Genomic DNA, 21272 nt, shown 5'->3' on the forward strand with positions numbered 1-21272 from the left:
GCGTGATGGTGTAGTTTGGCCCACAGTAGGATTCTATCTACTCGGTCAAAGGCCTGTACCAAATCGATGAACGCCAAGTAGATTTCTGGCCGGCCCTCTAAGACTTTTGCTTTTAGTGTGCTCACTGCCAGAATGTTTACTGTCGTCCCGACATTTTTCACGAAGCCTCCCTGTAGTGGATCTAACAAGGCTGAGGTGTATAACCGGGTCTGTAGACTGTCCAGAACCAACGCTCTGAAGAGTTTTCCTATTGAATCCAGCAACACTATAGGGCGGTAGTGCGAAAGATTATCTTTTGAGCCCTTTTTAAAAATTAGAACCATGATCGCCTTCTTCCAGGAAAGTGGAATCTCAGATGACTCGATACAATTCGTAAACACCTCTTTGATAAAGGCAAACTAAGGTTCCACATTTTTCTTCAGGTCGAAATTAGTGATGCCGTTGGGGCCCGCTGCCCTAGAACCATTACGTTTTTTTATTTTCCATTGGATCGTCACAAGATCTGTCGGGATCGACCAAGCACTCCTAGGTCTAACTAACTGAGAATTACTCGAATTCTCTAGGAAACCATAAAGATCTTTAAAATGCGATTCCCATCTTTGTTCGCCAATGAAAGTTTGCAGTGCTTTGTTCATCACCTTTGTATCCCCCTTAATTAGGGACCAAAAGTCACGTGCGTTCTTTTCACAAATAGTACGTAGCATTACCTCTGCATCTTCTTGGAGGCGCAGAAATTTAGATGACCTCAGCCAGGATTTATAATTGCTGGCTGCCAAAGCTGCCTCTTCCTTTTTTAGTGTAGAGTTAGAATTGACTGCTGCCCGTTTTAATTTCCTCACCCATCTTCTTCGTTCTACCAATTGTTCATTAAATGTGTGATCAGGCTGTTTCATTTGCACTACCTTTTTTCCTTTCCTGGGTCTGAAAACTGAAAGCACTGATGCATAATCGGCCGAGGTTATGGTCCCAATAGGATCCTTACTTTTTTCTTCCATGTACAGCCGAGTAAGCTGAACAATTGCTGTTTCTGGCAGCCTTAACCTAATGCCGCTCTGGTTGACTTCCAGGTTAGGAGTCGTATAGCAAGCCTCAATCCTTGGTGAAGACCAGGTGAAGGTCAAGATATTGTGATCACTTTACTTAGTCCTCGTCACCTCGAAAGTTTCTTTAGAGTTAATAAGCTGCGTGAAACCTGGATGTAATCAATAGTTGCTGTTTGTTTTTTTTTCTCGCCCCGGTAGGGATGTGTTCCTCCTTGGAGCCTGGTCTTTGGGAAAGATTATGTATTTCTCTTGATTTTATTAGATCAATCCATCGGCGAGCTCTCCCCAAGGGAGAATGCAGCTTGTGAGTTAGATCAGTATTCAGGTCTCCGACAATGATGATATGGCTCGATTCACTCAATGTCAAAAAGTCGTCAATTATGGTCTCCATTTGAGTGATGAAATAATCGTTAGTCACCCGTGTAGGGTTCCAATATGCATTAACCAGCAAGATCTCAGCCTGGGAATTGTTTCCCATACAGTTTGAAGTCGTGGCCCATGCAATGGTTATTGCAAGGACGAATTCCGTTGCTTTGAGTACTTTTATCAAGTTAAGGCCACTTGCTGATCTGATGGCGGTGATAAGGCCTGATTTTGGTCTGGCCTTATTTTCTTTATGGGCCGGTGAATCTACCAGTTGGTAGCCATCTAAGACAGGTTTTTTCACCAGCCACGTTTCTTATAAGCACAGCACGTCGAAGCTTGGGAGGTCTACGTCTGACTTAACAGTCAAGTGCATAAAGCCCCTGGGGTTCCAAGAACCGAGCTTTAAAAAAGCAGCTGGTGAGGCCAATGCAGACTTGTCATCAATCAGGAAATTTGTAATGATTCCTTGTGGTGGCTATTTCCGTCTTACTTGAGACATGAAGGCTTCTGACCTGTCCCCTTTCTGGACATCAAGGTATTTTGTCCTTCCATCTTCTAGTTTCCTGCAGGACATATGTTCGTCACGCAATTGTTCCACTAGTTGGAAAATCCTGCGGGTAGATGGAAGTGCAGACTCCTGGTTGCCAGTGTTAGCTGGAGCTCTATCTTTCTTGAGAGTTTCACGCCTCGATCTTCTAGGGTAATCAGGGGTCTGGCGTTCATAGTCTTGCCCCTTAAACATGAATGTATTCTGGTTCTGAGGGGTCGTCTCCTGCTGTAGTTTTGCTGTGGTGTTGCCAACTGCGACATAGGACAGGTCAAATCCCAGATTAGACAGTTTTTCCCCTGCCCTCCATATCTTGCTGTTGAGTGTGATTCGAGTTTATATGAAGGTAGGAACTGTCCTTTCTTCCATTGTGGTTTGGCTGTAAAATATTAATATCTTTTGTGATGTTAATTTGCGAAAGACGCGTTGCATTGAACAATTGCGCTAATGCCCTGCAATTCAGTGTCCAGTTGTCAGGCTCTTCTTGAACCCTTTGAAGTCTGAGGGTTCTAGTGGAGCTTTCTTTTCTCCTATACGGAGATGAATAATTCTGCAGCTTTCCTCCGGCAGAAGATCCAAGTTTATTCCCCATTAGGTCATGAACTCTGAATTTGTAGTGAGCTTTTTGTTTGCCTAGAGAATCCCTGCAATCCTGTCTCTTCTCGTGTTGGTCACTCTCTTGGTTCAAGGTTGTGTCTCTAGTTCCTTGGTGAGCACCGGTGTTGACCCTGTTGGATTTATCTTTAGTACTTCGTCGAGGGTCTTGCCGGTCATCCCTTGCTTTAGGAATGTCCATCTCCTTTCTATACCTCTGTCCCCTGTTGGGGCTAGTTCTTCTCTGACTTGTTTTCCTCTTGTTCTGGGTCACTGGCGTAGAAGATGGAGAATCTAGAAGCAGATCTTTTGTTTTAGGTTCTTCCAAGGCTCTAATTGCACAAGTTTCCGTTTTTTTTCTTTTTTGCTGGCTACTGATCGGAAGTTCTGATTCAGATTCTTCCAAGGTATACATGCTCAAATTCATTAAATCTATTGAGCCACTGGAGACTTCACTCGACCTCTCCAAACTGGGAAGATCTTCCGTGCACTTGTCTATCGGTTTTAGTTTTAAAACTCTTGTTTTGCACTGTTGGAGCCTTTTGCAGACTCTCGGGCACTCCTGTATTGTCCTGATTTGAGGGAGATCTAGTTTTGGTTGCTATTGGTGCTGAAATTCTCACTTTCTGGACCTTCTTTCTTCTTTGTACTAGTTGGGAAGAACCTTTGTGCTGGAAAATTTGGAAAGTAGATTGAATCTTAATTGCTGTAAAATTGATTGCTTTTGAGGCTGGTTGTATTGACCCGTCGTCTGGGAGGTTAAAGGCCACTGAGCCATTTTTCTTACAGGTGAGAGGCTTTAACTGTGGTACAGTAAGACTATCCCTTGCTTGCGATGGCAGGAGTGTGGTAAAGTTGGCAGGTGGAAGAACCACTCGCAAGGATTTAGGGGATCGGTCCCCTGCAAGTGAGGAGTTTCTAAAGTTGTCTGTTGTGTAATCTACCTTCGTTTGATGTTGATCAGATGTTTGAGTTCCTTGGGAGAATACCTGAGGCACTTTCGGATCAAGTGAACACGGGGCCGGACCCCTGGTAGCTAGAGGGGGTCTTGTGTCTCCTGTACGATCTTGTCCCTCGTGGCAGCATGACCGTGAAGCAGACTCAAAGCCATCCAAATAGTTGAGTTTGGTGTGCATGAAAGCAATCAAGGTATTTTGATCTTTAAGCATGTTCATTAATTGCTTCATGCATCTTCCCAAAAGGGGCCAAAGCAATCTTAACTGTAGACAGAATGGTCATAGGATCCAGTTTTTTGACGGGTGTTTCTGGCGTCGGCCTGGAAGTAAATTCGCTCAGGTGACGCGGTAACAGGGGAGATCTCGCACTTTGGTCAGGCCCTGTACATTTGTCTTTAGAGTTGCCAACCCCAGCGTTTATCGTTCCACAGGGGGAGTTGGTAACTCGTGTATGACGAGGATGGAGCAAATTAGATGGAGAAAGTGCTCCGTTCTTCATAGCGGATTGAGGCAAAGAAGGCTTGCTCGACTCGCAAGTGGATTGAGTGTCCTTATTCCGCTTTTCAAGGGGATGCCGAGAAGGATCCTGGGTGCACTCCTAAATTGAAACCTTTGTCCCCACGATGAGCCTCAAGGGATTAACCCAACCTCTAGGGGGTTTCCTGTGTCAACAGGGCCAGTTAGTCCTTAGTCCTCAGCATCCTCACACCCTACTTGAGGTTTTCTGGGATGCCCTATTTCAGGCCCTGGCGACGATCTTATGAGGGCCTTCTTGTTGATGTTCCCCACAACTGGCATGAGGGTCTTTACAGGTAAGATAAAATTAGAAAGATGTGTGGCAGTGTCTTCCACTATAGCCAGCAATTCAGCATCAGAAAGGTCCTGCTGAAATTCACCTTCACGATGCGTTTTTTTCCTCAAAGAATTCCTTGAAAGTGTTCATAGAAATTAAGGCGTTTGGATACTGCAGTCTTTTCCCACCCACCGCCCCTCTTTTATACGGTGCCTTTGGTCAGGCTAACCTTTTGGAGAGCATTTTCTGACTGCTCCCCAATGTTTTTGGTTTGTGAGAAGGATCCAAGGTGCCTTTTTCAACTAGTACACCGAGGGGGTGAGGGGCGATGGTGAGTATCAATCTGGACTTTTGAATCGCTGGGGGACTTCTGCTCTGAGTCAAAAGGTCAGCATGTTGTTGTCTTAATGGACTTGCAGTCCTACTGTCACCCCGAGGCGAGATGGCACCCTCAACAGGCACGCCACCCTCCTTTGATCTTGACCACTCCACCCGTGGGGAGGCAAGACATGGGGAGGAGGCAGAGGAGAAAGAGGGAAAAATCGAACCTCGTCACCTCCAGGGGGAGTCCTCAAATTTTCCACTTCCCCAGGAGTGTGCATCCTTATTTCCACTTTATCACCAGTATTCACTATACCAGAGGGTACCCCCGCCCATTGGTCGTCTGGGGCAATGTTTTCTACTACCGGTGCAGTCACAGACAGCTGCTCTAGGAGCTTCTTTAAATCGAGCGGGCGTGGAGGAGTCACATCCCGCCCAAGAGTAGTTTCAGAATGAACAACTACGTCCAGGAGTGGGTCCCTTTGGTGTAACCGGAGATGGGGGCATGGAGGGTAAGGTTTGAATGGCCTCATTGGAATCAAGGGTCACCGTGCCCGCTGTACAGTTTTTTCCAGAAGTCATCCCCACCAACTCAATCGGAGGAAAATGAAAAGTGCTTACTGTTTGTGATGTTAGCTTCTCAGTCCTTACAGGTGAGGCTACCAAACAGAGTTTAACATGTTGGGCGAAAGGCTCTGGAAAGCTGCCTGCTCGGATGCCTCTGAGAAAGCAGACGCGTTGCTGGAGAGGCCCGGATGACGCAATCTTGCACTTGGTAGATTTCTTGGTTCATGCTCTATCACTGAAGGTTCCCACTTTGAAGACGCCACCGGCTCTGCCATGTTGAAACGAAGCTTGGAGTGGCCGCCGGCTCAGTTCACTCTGTAATTACTCGGTAAGGTTGAAGGTGGAAAGAAGTCGTCTGTGCCTAATCAGCTACCATCACTCCGTCACACGGCACCGCAGACTGCCCTCGTCAGTCCCTTTGTGGTCTGCTTCGCGCAGGGCAGTGAATTAGTAGCTGGGAGGGTCTCAGTGCACATGCCTCCCTGCACACGCCTCCAGCAAAGGTAAGGAAGGAAACACTGCGCTCTCAGGTAGCGCTCGCTGAAAACACTGCTGACTGCCCTTGTCAGTCCCTTCGTAAAAAATAAATCTCTCCAATCTCGACACTTGTTGCATGTCCATTAGCCATTCCGACTCATCTGGTGTTTCCTCACTTTTCCATTTCCTCAGAATAATTTTTTTTTGCAGGATTCGCAGCCCTGAAAAACCAACAGCGCTGTGGGAATGAGAGATCTACCAAATCTTCCTCACCAGGAATAATGCTAGTGCAATCAAAGTCTTTGTTTATCACCAGGACCTTATTTATTCTAGACGTAACCTCACTCCAAAAGCTCAAGCTGTTGCATTCCCAGATCATGTGCTCAAAGGGGCCCTCACTGTGCTTACACCTGCAACAAGCTTCCAATTCTAACAATCCTCTTGCATACGACTTTTGCGGAGTCCAAAATACTCTTTTTAAGATTTTAATTTGCCTACTTCGTTCACCTAGATTCAATGAAGTTAATGCCACATTCTTACACAAATTCCTCCACCTGCTCTCACCCATCTCTGATCCTATTATCTCAGACCATTTTTCCAGAAGCTCTTTATTTGGTTCTTTGTAATGTTCTAATTGTTTGTACACGTTCGAGGCTATGTGACCATCGGATTTATAGTCTCTTAACCAATCAGGCCATCCTTTACCCTCGTCTGGCAACCTATTTATCAATGCCTTCTTCAGCTTTCTGTATTCTCCCAGCGTGCAGCCTCGAAGACCTTTTTCTTGTTTTAAATGTTTGAAAGGAATCCATTTTTTATCCTTAAAAAGATGCTCCATCCAGTGTATTCCACACAAAAGCCAGTTTGGCTAGAGTAGTGATTTCCCTCCTAGTTTAATGTCTGGATTCAGCCACAAAAAGAAGTCACACCAGAGCCAGAGACTTCCTTTTTAGCTTTTCTCAGTAGATGTTTCCAACATGCCCTGATCCCTTATAAAAATGGTTGGTGCATACGATCTGCAACCTACAGCATCTTCCGATGAAAGTATTGTTCTCAGTGATAACGGAGAAGACCTACAAGTCAGCTTGAGTCCAGACATCTGTTGAATTTTCTATGAATGGAAGTAGATGTAGAGCTCCGAACGCCAGATGGTAGTTTCCAAAATCTGGCACACCTAGACCACCTCTTTCGGTTGACAGCTGATGTTTCCACAGTTTCAAGCGCGGTGGCTTTCCATCCCACAGAAAAGATTAAATCAAGCTTTCTGTTTTCTTCATCGGTTTCTTTTTAACCTGAATGGGGATCATGCTCAAAATGTAATTGATTTGTGGTGTTGATGTCATCTTTATCGCATTCACTCTTCCCCAAAGGCTTAATCTTAGTTTGTTCCACCTTCTTAGGTCAGAGTTTTGAGTTATGTATGCAAGATTAACATCCATCATTTGAGCCACTTCTTTTATAAGCCGCACATCTAGGTAGTGCATTTTATCAGGACACAATTTGAACCCATAGGCATTCATCTGCTGGATCGCACATATATTTGAAGCTGGCCATGCTTCCGATTTCGTCCAATTACTCTTGTATCCTGAAAACCTATGAAAAATATCAATTTTATCAATTAGTGCCGGTACAGCGCAGTCCAGATTTTGTAGTACCAGAAGCATATCATCAGCGTAGAGCCACATTTTTTTGACAGGCTTCACCAAAATGTATTCCTTCAATTAGAATATCTTCTCTTATTCTCACTGCCAGGGGTTCCATTGCGATAACGAAAAGCAAAGGGGAGAGGGGGGTAACCTTGTCTTGTTTCCCTTTTCAGTTCAAATCCTTACGACATTGAGCTGTTTGTGTTTACACTAGCCGTTGGACATGAATATAAGAGCTATCATATTTTCTTCAAATCCAAAACCTACGAACGCTGCCATGAGGTATTCCCATTCAATTTGATTAAATGCCTTCTCCGCATCCAGTGATACCACCACCTCCTTTGAAATTTTCTTGCTTTCGTGTAGTGTCAACAATAATCTTCTCATGTTCTCCGAGGCATACCTTCCTTTTACAAAGCCTACTTGACTGATCGGTAATGCTTGGTAGCAGGTGCTTCAGTCTCAATGCTAAGGCTTTTTCAAAAAATGTTATTGCCAGTGTTTATCGAGCTTATGGGTCTATAACTGCTTGTATTCACCGATGGTTTCCCCTGCTTCAAGAAAAGGGAAATAGTGACATGCCTTGTGGTCGATGGGACACGACCTTCAGCCAATGATGAGCTTAGCATGGCCAGCATTAGATTGAAAACCTTATCCGGCAAAATTTTATATAGTTCCGCTGGGAGACAATCCGGCCCCAGATATCTGCCTGAATTTAAGAGACTCGCTGCTCTTTTAGTTCCTCTAAACTCAAATCCTTTTCCAGACTTTCCTTACACCAGTCTTCAGACTTTTTAAATGACATTCATTAATGAATTGTTTCATCTGCTCTTGGCTCACATGCACTTCTGAGGTGTATAAGTTGATATAGTATTCCCTGAACGTTTCAATAATCTCTGTAGGTTCATATGTCAAATTACCACTTCTGTTTTCAATAGCACTTATTGTTTTTTCACTGTCCATTATTCGTAAAGCGATAAGTCAATAGCCGGGCAAAAATGCTTTTTCGCCTCCTTCATAATACTCCCATCTCGTTTTGAAAGGGAGTTTTTCTGCCCTTTCTGTAAGTAAGTCTTCCAGGTTTTTCTTTTTCCTTTTGAGCACATTGTAAGAGTCTACTGAATAAGTTAGCATATTTTGCCTTTCAAGTCTAGCAATCCCCTCATGCAAGCCCTTTAACTCTTTCTTTTTCCTCGAGAGGCCTATCACCATTCCCCTCATGTATGACTTTAAAGCCGCCCACACAAATTCAACTTTCACGTCTCCAGTCCAGTTCTCTTTCCCAAAAAACCTAGCTTCTTTTACCATTTTATCCAACAATACTGTGTCATCAAGAAGTGTTACATTCATTCTTCATGTACTTGTTTTGGGCATCGGAAAAGTTAACATTTCAAGAGAAATTGGTGCATGATCAGAGATTATGATGCCTTTAATATCTCCCCCTTTATAATTCTGCGTGCACACTAAAGCTGTCAAGAGTAAATCAATCCGCGAGTACTTCTTATGTCGACCAGAATAAAAGGTGTATTGTCCGAGCAAAGGATTCTGTAATCTCCACAAATCCAGTAAATTCCACTCCGCAATAAACTCTCTCAAGGCCTTGCTTTGGAAGTGATTTTCATTACTCAAGGTTTCTCCACTCTTATCTAGCTGTGGTTCTAGAGTGACATTAAAATCTTCTCCCACTATGAGATTCATTTGAGTAACATTTTGCATAAATTGTGCGAGTGTAACAAAAAAAGCCCCATCACCACCATTAGGAGCATAAATATTAAATATGCAGTAGGTAACATTTTATATTTTTAAAGTTATACAGACAATTCTCCCCTCATTGTCCCTTTTGCAACACATTTCTGAAATAGGTAATTTCCTCCTGATCAATGTACCTCTAGAACGAGGTGAATGCAGAGTAAAACACATTACCAACCCATTCTCGCTTCCATTTCTCTGCCTCCAGTAAATGGATTTCCTGAAGTAGAGCAACATAGCCCCCAACTCATCAAGTCTCTTAAGAATTATTTTACTCTTATTTACACAATTTGCATCATTAACATTCCAGGAAATGACTTGCAAACTTTGCTGACACGAATTTGCCATGTCAACGCTCTTAGTTACCAGTCCTGTGAAGAAGCCTATAAATGTATAAAAAAACAAACACTAAAAACATACAAACACAACACTGAAACAAGAAAACCCATGGCTTTATCTAACACGAAACCCTGGCATCTCCCTTCCGTATTCCACATAGAGAACTCCATTCCGCTCCCTCCCTTAGTTTCAAATCTTATCTTCAATAATCATTCCCTTTCACCCATTAAATATCTAGCGTACTTACAAGTAATCCATTTAAACATATTTTAACCCATTTAAGTCACTCCAAAGTTCTACACAGTCCAAATCCCTCTATTATATTCATCCCCAATATATATTCTTCCTATTCAACGAATGAAAACATTAAACTTCTCTTTGCTAACATTCAAACTGATATCTAGGTAATATACCTGATCACCCTTAGCAGTCTTCTCCTCCCACCACTTAACCCTTCAGCTCTCATAATACTCATATCACATATTAACCTCAACTGGTAAATCCCCTACCTGCCATCACCATCCGAACACTGCTCACTAAGGCCTTGTCCTAAACCATTTAACCCTTTAATTCTCACATCGCATAGTACCCTCGTCCTGTGAGCCCTTGAACTTGCCAATGTCAGAAACACATCCCTCGAACGCAGCCCAAACCAGTACAATTGCACGTGATCAGTTTGGTAACATCAATAACAATGCCATCTGACAGCACGCATGTCACTAGCAACTTACCGTCTGGACCAAAATTTGTCAACCTACAGGCCAACCCATGTTACAAACCAAATACATTTTAATTTTCCACAACCCCAAAGAACTAGTCCAGCTTATATGAACTAAGCATTTAGGGAGGGTCAAACATATGATAACATTGCTCCTAGACCGTCCCAAGCATTACTATTAGTTTAAACAGAAGTAGCGCCAAACTCTAACCCTGAGTTAACATTCCTCACTATCCCTTTGCTGCAAGCATACTATGTCTTGTTGGCAAGCTGACATCTCACAAAGTAATTACAATTACAGTAGCCAATACATTAACATATTACAGAGGCTACTTAGTGAGATTTAAAAGCCTTCAAAAAATCAAATTGCGGCTATGTATACCAAACTACATCCAGTATAAACCATACCCTCATTTTAACCAATTCACATGGCACTTTGCAATTGTTAGCATTACATTGAAACAGAAATTGACATTATGCAAACGTGTATGCAGGTCCACTCAGCTGCAGGCTAGGGGATCCCCAAGCATCTTTTAGGAATGTGCAACTAAACACCATTCTACAGCCTTTAAGTAAACTTTGAGAATATCCGCCCTAGTTCCCCTGTCACACTACAAGACTACAAGTCCCAGAATGCAGTTCAGTTATTTCTCACTTGCCCGCATTTTGTTATGAAGAACAAACTAAATGTGTAATGTCTCAAATCAAGTAAAGACCTTGTTTCAGGTCAACCAAACAACCTATTAACAAGGCACAGACTAGTATTCATCTTAGTCTGGCATTAACTTTAGCATAGATGTAGGTTAAGGGGCAGTACATGCGAAGCTCCCCATCCCAGTGAACTGTGGCCGGATATATAAAGTCCCATTCCCAAATACTACACTAGATCTAGTGAGGTTATTCGCATGACAGTTCCTAGAAGCTATCGATCTAGAGGCTTGGGAAGATCTGTCCCTGCTCTGGCTACCCAAGCATGGAACAACCAGCCTAAAGAGCTCTGTGCAGACCCAGACCTGCTCCGCTCTAGAAAACTTCTAAAACTATTTTATTTGAATAATTAGATTGTCCTCATCCTCGCCTCTTCCTTTCCTTTTTCTCTTACTTCTGTGCCCTGATGCCTGCGGGCTCCAGCGCAAGATGAACTAAAAAATAAATAATATTGTGCAAGGTATGGTGGGCCGACATTTGTTCTGTGGTTTCTTTAAACTTGCTAAAGGCCATATACTATATTTTGCACATCATGAACAGCAGGGGGGTTCTACCTACGCCAACTTGAGCTTTAAGAGACCAGTACATGGAGCCACATATGCTAAACAGTAAAGTGAAAGAATATGTATGGCTTGCCTATTTAGTAACTCGGATTTTAGGTTTGTGAGCACATATACACAAACTCTATGCACTTCAGAGATAAAAGTAAAGCCAGAGAAAGTGGGTTTCAAGAAGACAAGGATTGGAAGGATAAAATAAATATTGAGAATTAGGGTGACCATGAGGGAGAAAGAAAAGAGGGACCTGAACAGAAAATAAAATGGGAATACAGCAAGAGCCAAAGGTAGAAGCGACAGACCTTGACAAGGAAATCAAACTAAGCCTATTACCAAATTCCCAGTAATCTATGCTACCTTGCAATCCAGCTGCAACTCATTGGTGTGTCCTCCATGTACAGCACCCTGGTGCTTTCCAGCTGAACTTTTAAATCCCATACACAGAATAAAAGTTGCATGTGGATAATTATCAAACGGAAAGTACTATGGGTCTCAGCTGCAAAATAACATGCATCACGTGAGCACTCACCATTTTTTAGTGTGCGTATTTGCATATGTGTATTTATTTAGGGAGGATGTCATTTCAAACAGAAATGACAAACAGGGGATACACTGCAGATGGCCGAGACATTCCCTGGATAGGGTGACTTTACATTGTGCACATATGGCAGCCACTCACCTCTTCTGCAACCGAATCCCTGTAGTAGCGAAGGCTCTTATCAGTCAGCACAAACCAGTGTTTCTTCCACTACAAAACAAAAAGAAATGCTTTGAAGTACCACATTATCTCTAAATCAAGGAGCAGATATTTGTTAACATCTTACAAGACCTTTCTACCACAGAAATGTGATACTCTTCACCTTCTTGTCTCTGTGCATAAGTGTTTCTCTGCCCTCCGTATTTGTTAACGCAATGGTTATGGGAATGCAAAAAGTACTGAACTTCTATTCATTCCATCTGTGTATGCGGTGGCATGTGTGTTTGGTGAATTTGCCTGGATCGTTCGATTTACAAAAATGGAGCACATTTCCGATCGTGGTTTTCAGTTTCCTGAACCTATTCCTGACTTCCAGCAATCCGGCACCTCCTGCTCACTTAGGAGATGAGCAGTTTATTGCTCCATGAGGCTTCTTCAGGTCATAGGGCCTCATTACAATCCTGGCGGTAGCTATGCCTGTAGAACAGGCACGGCTGCTGCCGGAGTGGCATTTTTACCAGCACCCAGAAATGGGCAATTACCGGGTCATTACGGCTTTGCCGGACCGAGGCTCAATGGGAATGGGGAAGCCGGATACACAGGCACCATTCTCAATGGTGCCTGTGCATCTGAAATGCTGTGCTAGCGGGTGCCTTTCATTCCGCCAGGTCAGACCTGGCAGAATGAAAGGCACCCGTGAGCACAACTCCGAGTTTGCCGGTCCGGATACATCGGTACCGGCAAGCTTACCAGTACCGGTGTATCCGGACAGGCAAGCTCTTAATGAGCCCCATAGTCTTAATCACCTATGCAACAAAAACTGCAATTAAAAAGTCCATCGATTGTGGATGCAGTTTTTGCTCGACGTCAAAACATATTAACGCAGAAAGCATCATATTACACAGTATCGACCTGGTGCTCGTGCTCAATCGCTAAATGTGAATTGCAGCTAAAATACAGTACAAATTAATTTGTTCTGTGCCAGTTATCACCATAGTGGTCATCCAATTCAGAGGCTTTTCTATAGTGTGCATATTGGACTGTTGGCCACACGGGTAATTTTAGTGAATAGAAAAATAGAGGAGAGGCAGGGGTGTTAGGCAAGACTGTATGCAGTACCCCGTGGGAGACTGCACCAGCCTTGTCCTCTTGGCAATAGTTAACACAACCTTTGGTATAAGCATGTACTATACAAGTTGGTACAGTGACTGAGCAGCCATGCATATCTCAAGAGGGGTCAATGTGAGCTGTAGGGTTGCAATATAGAGTTTCATAGTGACAAGTTTCCAAATAACACTTACATTCAAGGTTTCTTGATTAAAAAATGATTTATTCATTTGACAGGTCAGTAAGTCTACTTTAGAAGGGAGCAAATATGTAAAATATTCTTCAAAATACACACTCTCTGTTTCAATAAATCAGTAGATACCCTTTTGGGATGGCACACATACTTCCTACACCCTGATATGACTTCAATAACTAGGACACTGTGGACATTGATATATCTCTGGTACAATTAGAGCAATACTCAGTTTAATGCCAAAAGGAAAAGGTTAGGGAATGAAACAACGGTTAACACGTTTCTCAAAACAGGTAAGCACTCTTGAACCTCCCAATGCAATGTAGATGAACCCTTTCCCAGCTATACAAGTAAAGAATGTATGACTTTATGGAGGGACAGTTAAAACACAAAGTCAGAGGTTAGAAGTGTCTTCAGAGAGCCAGGACAGCCAATGTCACTTGAGCAAAGTCTAGGGGAGCCGAGGCACGTCTTGAAGGTAAGTAAAAAGTCTTGCACAATGATAGAGAGTTTTGTAGAAAATGAAATCACTTGTTGGGCCACAAGCTGGGAGGCTTGTGGAGGGCAAAGCTGCAAGCAACTCTGCAAAAGGCAGCAAATGCAAGTCTCCACCGAGAGCAAGCAAGCTACACAGCAAGAGATAAGTACCCCTTAGTTCCCAGTACCTTAGGTTTGAAGTAATTGGTTCCAGCTGGCCTCTGTTCCTGTTGTAGTATGGCAGATCGGTTTTTCGTGGGCCTTAGCTGTGGGGACAAGAGGGAGGATGTCTGGGGACTCCTGCACTACGATTCGAAGGTTGGCGGCAGCAACGGGCAAACTTCAGATCAGCAGCACTTTGTGGTTTCAGCATCTCGTGAATAGCACCGCCACGGTTTTTGGACACCTTGTAGGCTTTCCTTGCTTCTGGGGTCCAGCACTCTGTTGAGGTGGCTCAGGCTTGGTCAGCCCTGCTTCGAGGGAGTCCGGAGGATCTTCCTGGAGCTCGGGTCCGGCTTAAAGACGATGCACTCTATTCTGATGTTGCTCTCCCTGGTACTCGGTTCCTGTAGCAGCAATGGAAGTACAGCCAGCAACGAGAAGCTCTCTAGATGAGTTTGTCTTGGGGTCGATTAGTCCCACCAACCAAAGGGGAGAAGAAGTCGTCTTTTGCAGTGCTTCTCTAGTCGAGGCGAATTCGGAGTTTCAGCACTACAGCAGGGCTTCACCGGGTAAACCCAACAGTCCAGGAGTTGCAGCAAGCGTCTCTTCCAAGTACTTCTTCTGATTCCTTTGTCCAGGGGTCAACTCGGCCTTCTGTATAAAATACCTTGCCTTTTATGCAGGTTTCTCCCATTCATTCGCAGCCTAGCTGTCACTCACACAGCAAGGTGGCTCCACGGACAGCCAGCCAGCCAATCACCTTTGGATGCATTGCTGTAACCAAGGAGACTAAGCACAAGGAGTTTCGGGCACTTGCCTCACTTCCTGCCCTGACAGACACGCTGGAGCCAGAGGCGGGCTTCACCAGTGAACCCCGCCAAAGACCAAACCTGGTTTGGCACGCAGAGAAAACCTCAAGAAGGATCTTTCCAACAAGAAATGACAAAAATATACCAAGGCTATTTTGACTAAATGGGCACCCATGGGTGCTATACTGCAGCTGAGTAGGCAGCCCGCGGTAAACACACACAATGGTGGTTAACCACTGCCACCAGCCATTAATTGCAGAAAGGGTAACATAAAAGAGTTACATGAGAAAGTAGACAAAGGGGATACTAAGTAACTCCTCCAGCGATCTATGTAGGATAGTGTGTGCTGGGTCTACAAAGTTACAAAAGGTAAGCAAAGTCAAATTCACTTTACTGCTCTTGGAAACAGTAGTTTAACCAAGAGAAGGTATTTAAACCTCTAAAAGACTTCCCTGTGCCAATGCACCGAGATGCTGTGTGTCACAATGTAAAAAGATTATTCCTATTGAGTTTGTCAGACTCCAAAACCAAAACAAAGTGTTCAAATCAAAGAAAAATGCATGCGAGTGGGAAAAAGGTCTCACTCTCTCCAGAATAAAAATGAAAAGCCCTAGAGTCCAGCAAAAGAGCTGGGGGTCTGGGAGTTAGCACATTTCTGAGAATTCTCCCTAACAGGTGTGTAGTAAGTGCAGGTAGCATTGTTGGAGGGTAGTTGGGTAGACCAGAAAGATGGGGTGGGAAGATTGTTTCTCTGTGGATGTGTGGGACATTGGCCGCTCAAGTGAGAGTTGTCAAAGTAGGGTGTCCATGGTGAGCTAGATGGTGGACTTTGTATTTGCAGGGTATATTTAGTTCTCTTAAGGACAAGTCAGCTGTGTGTGGTCATGTGTTGGGCTTGAAAAGTGATCAAGCCATCCCTTGAAATATGGAAGCAGCCATGATGTGATTGCATAATCCTTTCCCAACACACCACCGACTGTGACTACTTGGGACTGCCATGCTTATGCAGTCAATCACAGATGAGTCAAAAGTGGACAATGTGAGTAGGTGAACATGGGACAAGAGAAACGAGAAAAACTGACAACTGATTAGGGAGAGTCTGGTAATTAGTGTGCCAAATCTGCTTTGCAACAATCCATTGAAGGTCTGCGGGTGGGTTGCATATAGGCTTACTCAATGATTTATTAACATTTCTGAGAGGACAGCCACCATCCCACGTTGGAACATTTAAAAGCAAGCATCTGCATTGCTGCATGCCATAATAACCCAGTATGGTTATCAAAATGTTAAGAGTCCTGCATAAAAGTCTATTAACCCACATGCGGATGAAGCACATTCAGAAATTGACCTCTGTAATGTTTCCAAGATTGTCGATTGTCCCAATGTGCCAACAGTGGGAAAGTTTGGAGAGCTGAGGTGTAACAGGCCCTGACAGATTGTGAACTATCGAAGATAACATTTTACAGAAGCCCCATCAAGTACAGTGTCTGTGTTCTTGGGTACCTGCTTTACTGGCCACCTGAACCTATTATTAATATGACCAACCCCAAAAAAAAGGTGAGTGTGGAAAAAGGCTTCCAAGAGGAATTATTTTACCTTAAAGGCAGAGTAGCATTGAGTGGCAGTCTATGCAGCTACTCTGATCACTTTCAGCTGAGAAGTATGTTGTTCCTGTCTATCTTTCCTTGGAAGCAGACTTTTGCTCAAAAAGACCGGCTACCCTGCAGAGCAGCATGGAGTAGCGATGAGGGGCGTTTGTGAAGTCTGTGTGGGCAGCCCAGGCCCATCAAACTCAGCACGTCTTTAATTATCGATCAGGACTGTGCTGTGTTGGTGTCTGGTGAAGCTTCAGAATCAAGAACGACCACTAGTGAGGACTGAAGGTGAGGATGAGTATGGGGGGGGGGGGGGGGGGGGTAAATGTGTGTTTGATCACTGACCCCAGGAGTCTGGTTACGCCACTCACACATCACAGAATTGCAGCAAACGTTTGATCTTTCTCTGAAACCCCACTAAAATCCCATTGAGTTTGTTGACAATCGAAGACAACTAAGGCAATTGAATTGTCACATAAAAAAACTTGTAGACTCTGTGCAAATCCCGAGGACATTGAATCGATAAAACATCTACTGATGCGTTGTCCGGCTCTTCAGCCGGCCAGGATCGCCTATTTCTCCACTTTGACGGCCACCTCCTTCGCGGGGAACGAAGATATCTGGTGGAAGCACCTGATAACAGGAGAAAAGATTCGATGGCACACGGCTGCCGCAAAACTTCTGAACCTGGCCTTGGAAAGAATAAAAGTGACACCGGAAGTTGGGGTCTGATCGCACCATCAACGAATCTAATTGCAAGGCTCGCATCACTTATCAAACAAAATATGAAAGGACTTCATTCAGATTGGAATGCGCTCTTGTAAAAATCTTTTTATGATTAAATACAATAAGAAAATTTTTTTAAAAATTGTCACATATACCAAAGGGCCGGTGACTGCAGCCTTTGAGCCAACCCATTGTGTAGTTTTGGAAACCAGGTGTTGGATATAGGATTTTGGGGAACCTGTTCATTTACATCATACAATTTAAATCAGCCAAACAGCACAACCAAAATCTTTAAAACATTTTTTTTAAAGTTTGACAAATGGGCTCACGTATGAGGAGCCAGTTACAACTTTATGGTCTGGTTGCTACGCGATGGATTTCGGAATCCTAGCAGGACCCAGGAGTAGAGGCTAATGAGGTCAACGAGCACAGGAAATCGCCAGGACCTAAGATTGCAAACCCTGCAGAGTGTGAAAAGGTGTTAAGTCAATTGTAAGCAGACTTAACTGATCATGGAATACTCCTAGCATAAAATGAATTGCTTGCTCTGTCTGAAGAGAGGGTGCTGATTGAAATGGGAGAGAGTGAGCCAGCAGCAGTCAACCCGCCCAGGGGTGGTGCAGAAAATTCCAAACTTCCAGTACAGGAGGTCGGCACACAGAGCCCAACAAAGCAAACAGAAACACAGATGCAAAAGCTTAGTGGAGCAGATGAAGAACCGGGGGAAATGTTGAAAAACTTCAAACATCTAGAGGGGGAATCGCCGAGAAATTCAGGCAAAACAAAGGAGAATTCCTCAAGTTGGATGGGAGCGGTAAACCCTCCACCTCACTATTGGTGCTGCAGTTATCAAAAGACATTGCAGCCATCCAAGATAATATGGACTGCAAAGCACAAAGGGGGGGATTTATGGCCCACAATCATTGACGCCCTGTGCTACACATGCTCAGTGTGAGCGAAGTAGAATGGAACCATCACCCCCAAATCCCCTGAAACAGCTTGTCTAACATCCCATGAGAGGTCTGAAATAAAAGATAGGAGGGCGATGAGCTGGACCTCTAGTGCTCTACAAGGTGAGGATTACACAAGTAAAAATAAAAACTTCATCACAGTTCAGAGGAGAAGATCTACATAGGGCAGTGTTAAGCCCCTCATCGTCTAGCTCAACTGTATCGTCCTTAAATTAATCTTTATTTTCTCCAAGTGTGTCTGTTAGGCAGAAACCTGTGCAGTTCCCTTGGGGACCACTGCAAAAGATTTAGGACTACAGGTGTTGGCAGTAAACCCACTTGGTAGCAGTCTGTACCACACAGATTCACTTGGTAGCTGTGGCTGAGCAGTCCGACTTCCCTCAAGAAGAGTTAGGCAGTATACAGAGTATTCACAATAGGTCAAGAGGACACAGTAGAACAAGTAAACACTGACCAGAGCTTTGGTATCAAGGTATATAATTATTTATTTAAAGACACACTTGTTGAAACACTCCAGCACTATTATTGTAAATCACTTCAAACACAGTTACTATTAATCTATATACATCCTTTATTCCTTATCAGACAAGTCTTAGTTAACACCACTTATTTCCAGACAGAGGTGAGCGCTTAACTATAGATGGCACTCCAATAAGTTAATGAAAAAGGGAGGGAAAAGGGCCGAATGTAGGAAAATACACCACACTAATACTTAGGAACTCTTAAGCAAGGCAGGAAAGTCAAAAGTTACTTGTGAGCCAAAGTCCATAGGCCGGGCCCACTCTTGGAGAGAGCAGGGCACAAATGCACCCAAGATCACACAATGACAACAGGCTTAAAAAGTCTTGCAGGGAGTTCAGAAAGGTTTTAGTTAGGCTCAGAAAAGTTTAGCCAGGGTGTCCCAGGCTAACCCAGGTTCGAAAGCCGGGGGCTAAATCTACCCCGTACAGTTGGTTGCAAGTGAAGCCAGGCGGAACACGGTACTTTATGTGGAAAGGATCCTCCAGCGGGGGCAGTTGTTCCTGGCAGCGGGTGCAAGTCGCGGCGTCGTCCAGAGGAAGAGAAGATCTCGACGTGGAGGAAAAATGAAGGTCGTTGCACTGCCAGGGAAGAAACCAGCCGCAGAGTTTTCCGGTTAAAGGTACCACCCTTTGTTTTGCGGTTGTGGTAAAACGTGGTATCCCAGTTGCCGGGGTGCTTGGCGACACGAGATGCTCCAGGAAGCGAAAAAGGAAGGCAGACTGGTTATCCCCACCAGTCGAAGGAAGAAGACTCTCCGGATTGGAGATCTCCTCTGTCGTTGGGAAGTGGTGAGACGGTTCAGCAGGGCTCCACCTGTGGTGTTGTCGTTGCAGGTCGGCTCAGCTTCTCCCTCTTTGGATTCTTAGGTCCTGTGGTGACTTCTGAAGAACCAGTCCCCAAGACCCTGCTTTTATGCAGCAAACCCCCATTCATCAGTCCTAGCTGTCACTCAAACATGCTAAGTGGTGAGCCGGGAGTCTCAACACTGGGCCAACCAGAGAAGTGTGAGACTTGGGTTGCCAAGGCAACGCAGTCCAGGGGCCTAAATCCCCCTCCACCCCTTCTAAGTACCCCAGACAGAGTGACACCACTTGGAGGGCTTCTGTGGAGAAGCCCGCCAAAAAGGTGGAACAAAGGGCTCGAATTGGGTTGGGGTCACAGAAGCGAACACAAACGCCATTTTGGAACCGAGTTTCGGCAAAATATACCAACCGGCGATTTTATATTAATTTAATAAACCGGCGGTATGTTCGAGGCTATATTAAAAAGTGGTAGCCTCGAACAATGGGAAAATCCCATAGGGATATATTCGCGGTCGAATATAAAAAGTAGTTTCCACTGCCACCAGCCAAAACTCGATCAGGGGGGACAGAGACGTGCCCCCTCGAGCAACAGACCCCGGGGCAATCGAATTGCCCCGACCAGTACATCCACAATATGATGGTTTGTACTGGTTCTATTCAGAATTTGCGACTAGTAAAGTCAATGGTGACTTTACATGCCCTGGGAGACAGTAGTCAGTCCCAGGGTATGGAGTCTATGTTTGGGGGTCACTATGACGCCCTTGTGTTACTGCACTGAGGGTGCTGTGTAACATTCATCACAAAAACAAATGAAGCCCTATGGAGTAAAAGACCCCATAGCCCATAGAACACATATAGAGTCAGAGAAACACACTGAAATCATGTCCAAGAGTGAGGGTTAAAGAGTCTCACTCTTGGCAGGAGAAAAAAATTAACCCCAAAAATCCAGGAAAGCTGCTGGGGGACTCACTAGGTTAGGAAATTCAGCCTAAAGAGAGAATTCTCCCTAACAGTGTCCCCGCCAGTAGACCTGTGAAACAAAAATCTTATGGCTTAACTCCAGGGTTCCATAATGTCAGCCCCATCCATCTTTCTCGCACCAGTCGTGAAACTCTATGAGACAACGAATGAGAACTTTAAAGATCAGGCTACACTCTTAGCAATGACACATTCAAAGCTGACTTACCTAGAGTAATTTACTACGACCGTTCAAGCACGACTAGATAGAGAAGCTGAGCAATCATCGCAATGGCAAAACCACCTAGGACCTGGCGAGTGAGGAGCTAGTGGATAAAAACGCTTATGGAATCGGTACTAGAATCACAAAAAGGTCTCCTCTGATTTACGACTCAACGCTACCCAATAAGAACCATCAAAGGGGTCCCACATTTGCGTTAAACAAAAAGAGCTTCAAGACACCTCCGACAGAGAAGGTCTCACAAAGAATTGAGTCGTCTGCCTTTCAACAGAATCCAGTGCCAATCAACATGAGCCTTAAGATGGCAGCAATTGTAAAGAACCCTTTGAGTAAATGGCAACCAGAAGCTCAGCCAAATTTAAAGCCAAGAAGGACTGAACCTGAAAACTTTGATGCTCATTTGCCGGTAACTGATGGCCAGCCTACAAAGCAAGAGAGGATTTGGAACGTGGGTTAGCATCGGATCCAAATGCTCTGAAAAATGAACTGCCGAAACAAAAAAGGCTACGACCGTAAAGGAAAAATTATCTAATCTTTGAAAAAGGACTCAAAGTTAGCACTGACAAAACACAGCAATGTGGGAAAAATCTAAAAATAAGGCTGCACAAAGAGCGCAAAAATCTAACACAGC

The 21272-nt window shown here is 44.2% G+C and overlaps 1 protein-coding gene across 6 annotated transcripts in view; it reads right to left on the reverse strand.

The window, feature by feature from the left end:
- Positions 1-21272, reverse strand: part of MPRIP (myosin phosphatase Rho interacting protein) — a 1106800-nt gene that overhangs the window by 394962 nt on the left and 690566 nt on the right. For all 6 annotated transcript variants that reach the window (XM_069645743.1, XM_069645742.1, XM_069645740.1 and 3 more), the window contains exon 11: positions 12061-12129. In XM_069645743.1, coding sequence (XP_069501844.1) covers positions 12061-12129 — 69 coding nt within the window. The remainder of the gene's footprint in view (positions 1-12060; positions 12130-21272) is intronic.

This window comes from Ambystoma mexicanum, chromosome 2p (assembly GCF_040938575.1).
Source record: "Ambystoma mexicanum isolate Mex_15411 chromosome 2p, UKY_AmexF1_1, whole genome shotgun sequence".
In the NCBI taxonomy this organism is placed as follows: Eukaryota; Metazoa; Chordata; class Amphibia; order Caudata; family Ambystomatidae; genus Ambystoma; species Ambystoma mexicanum.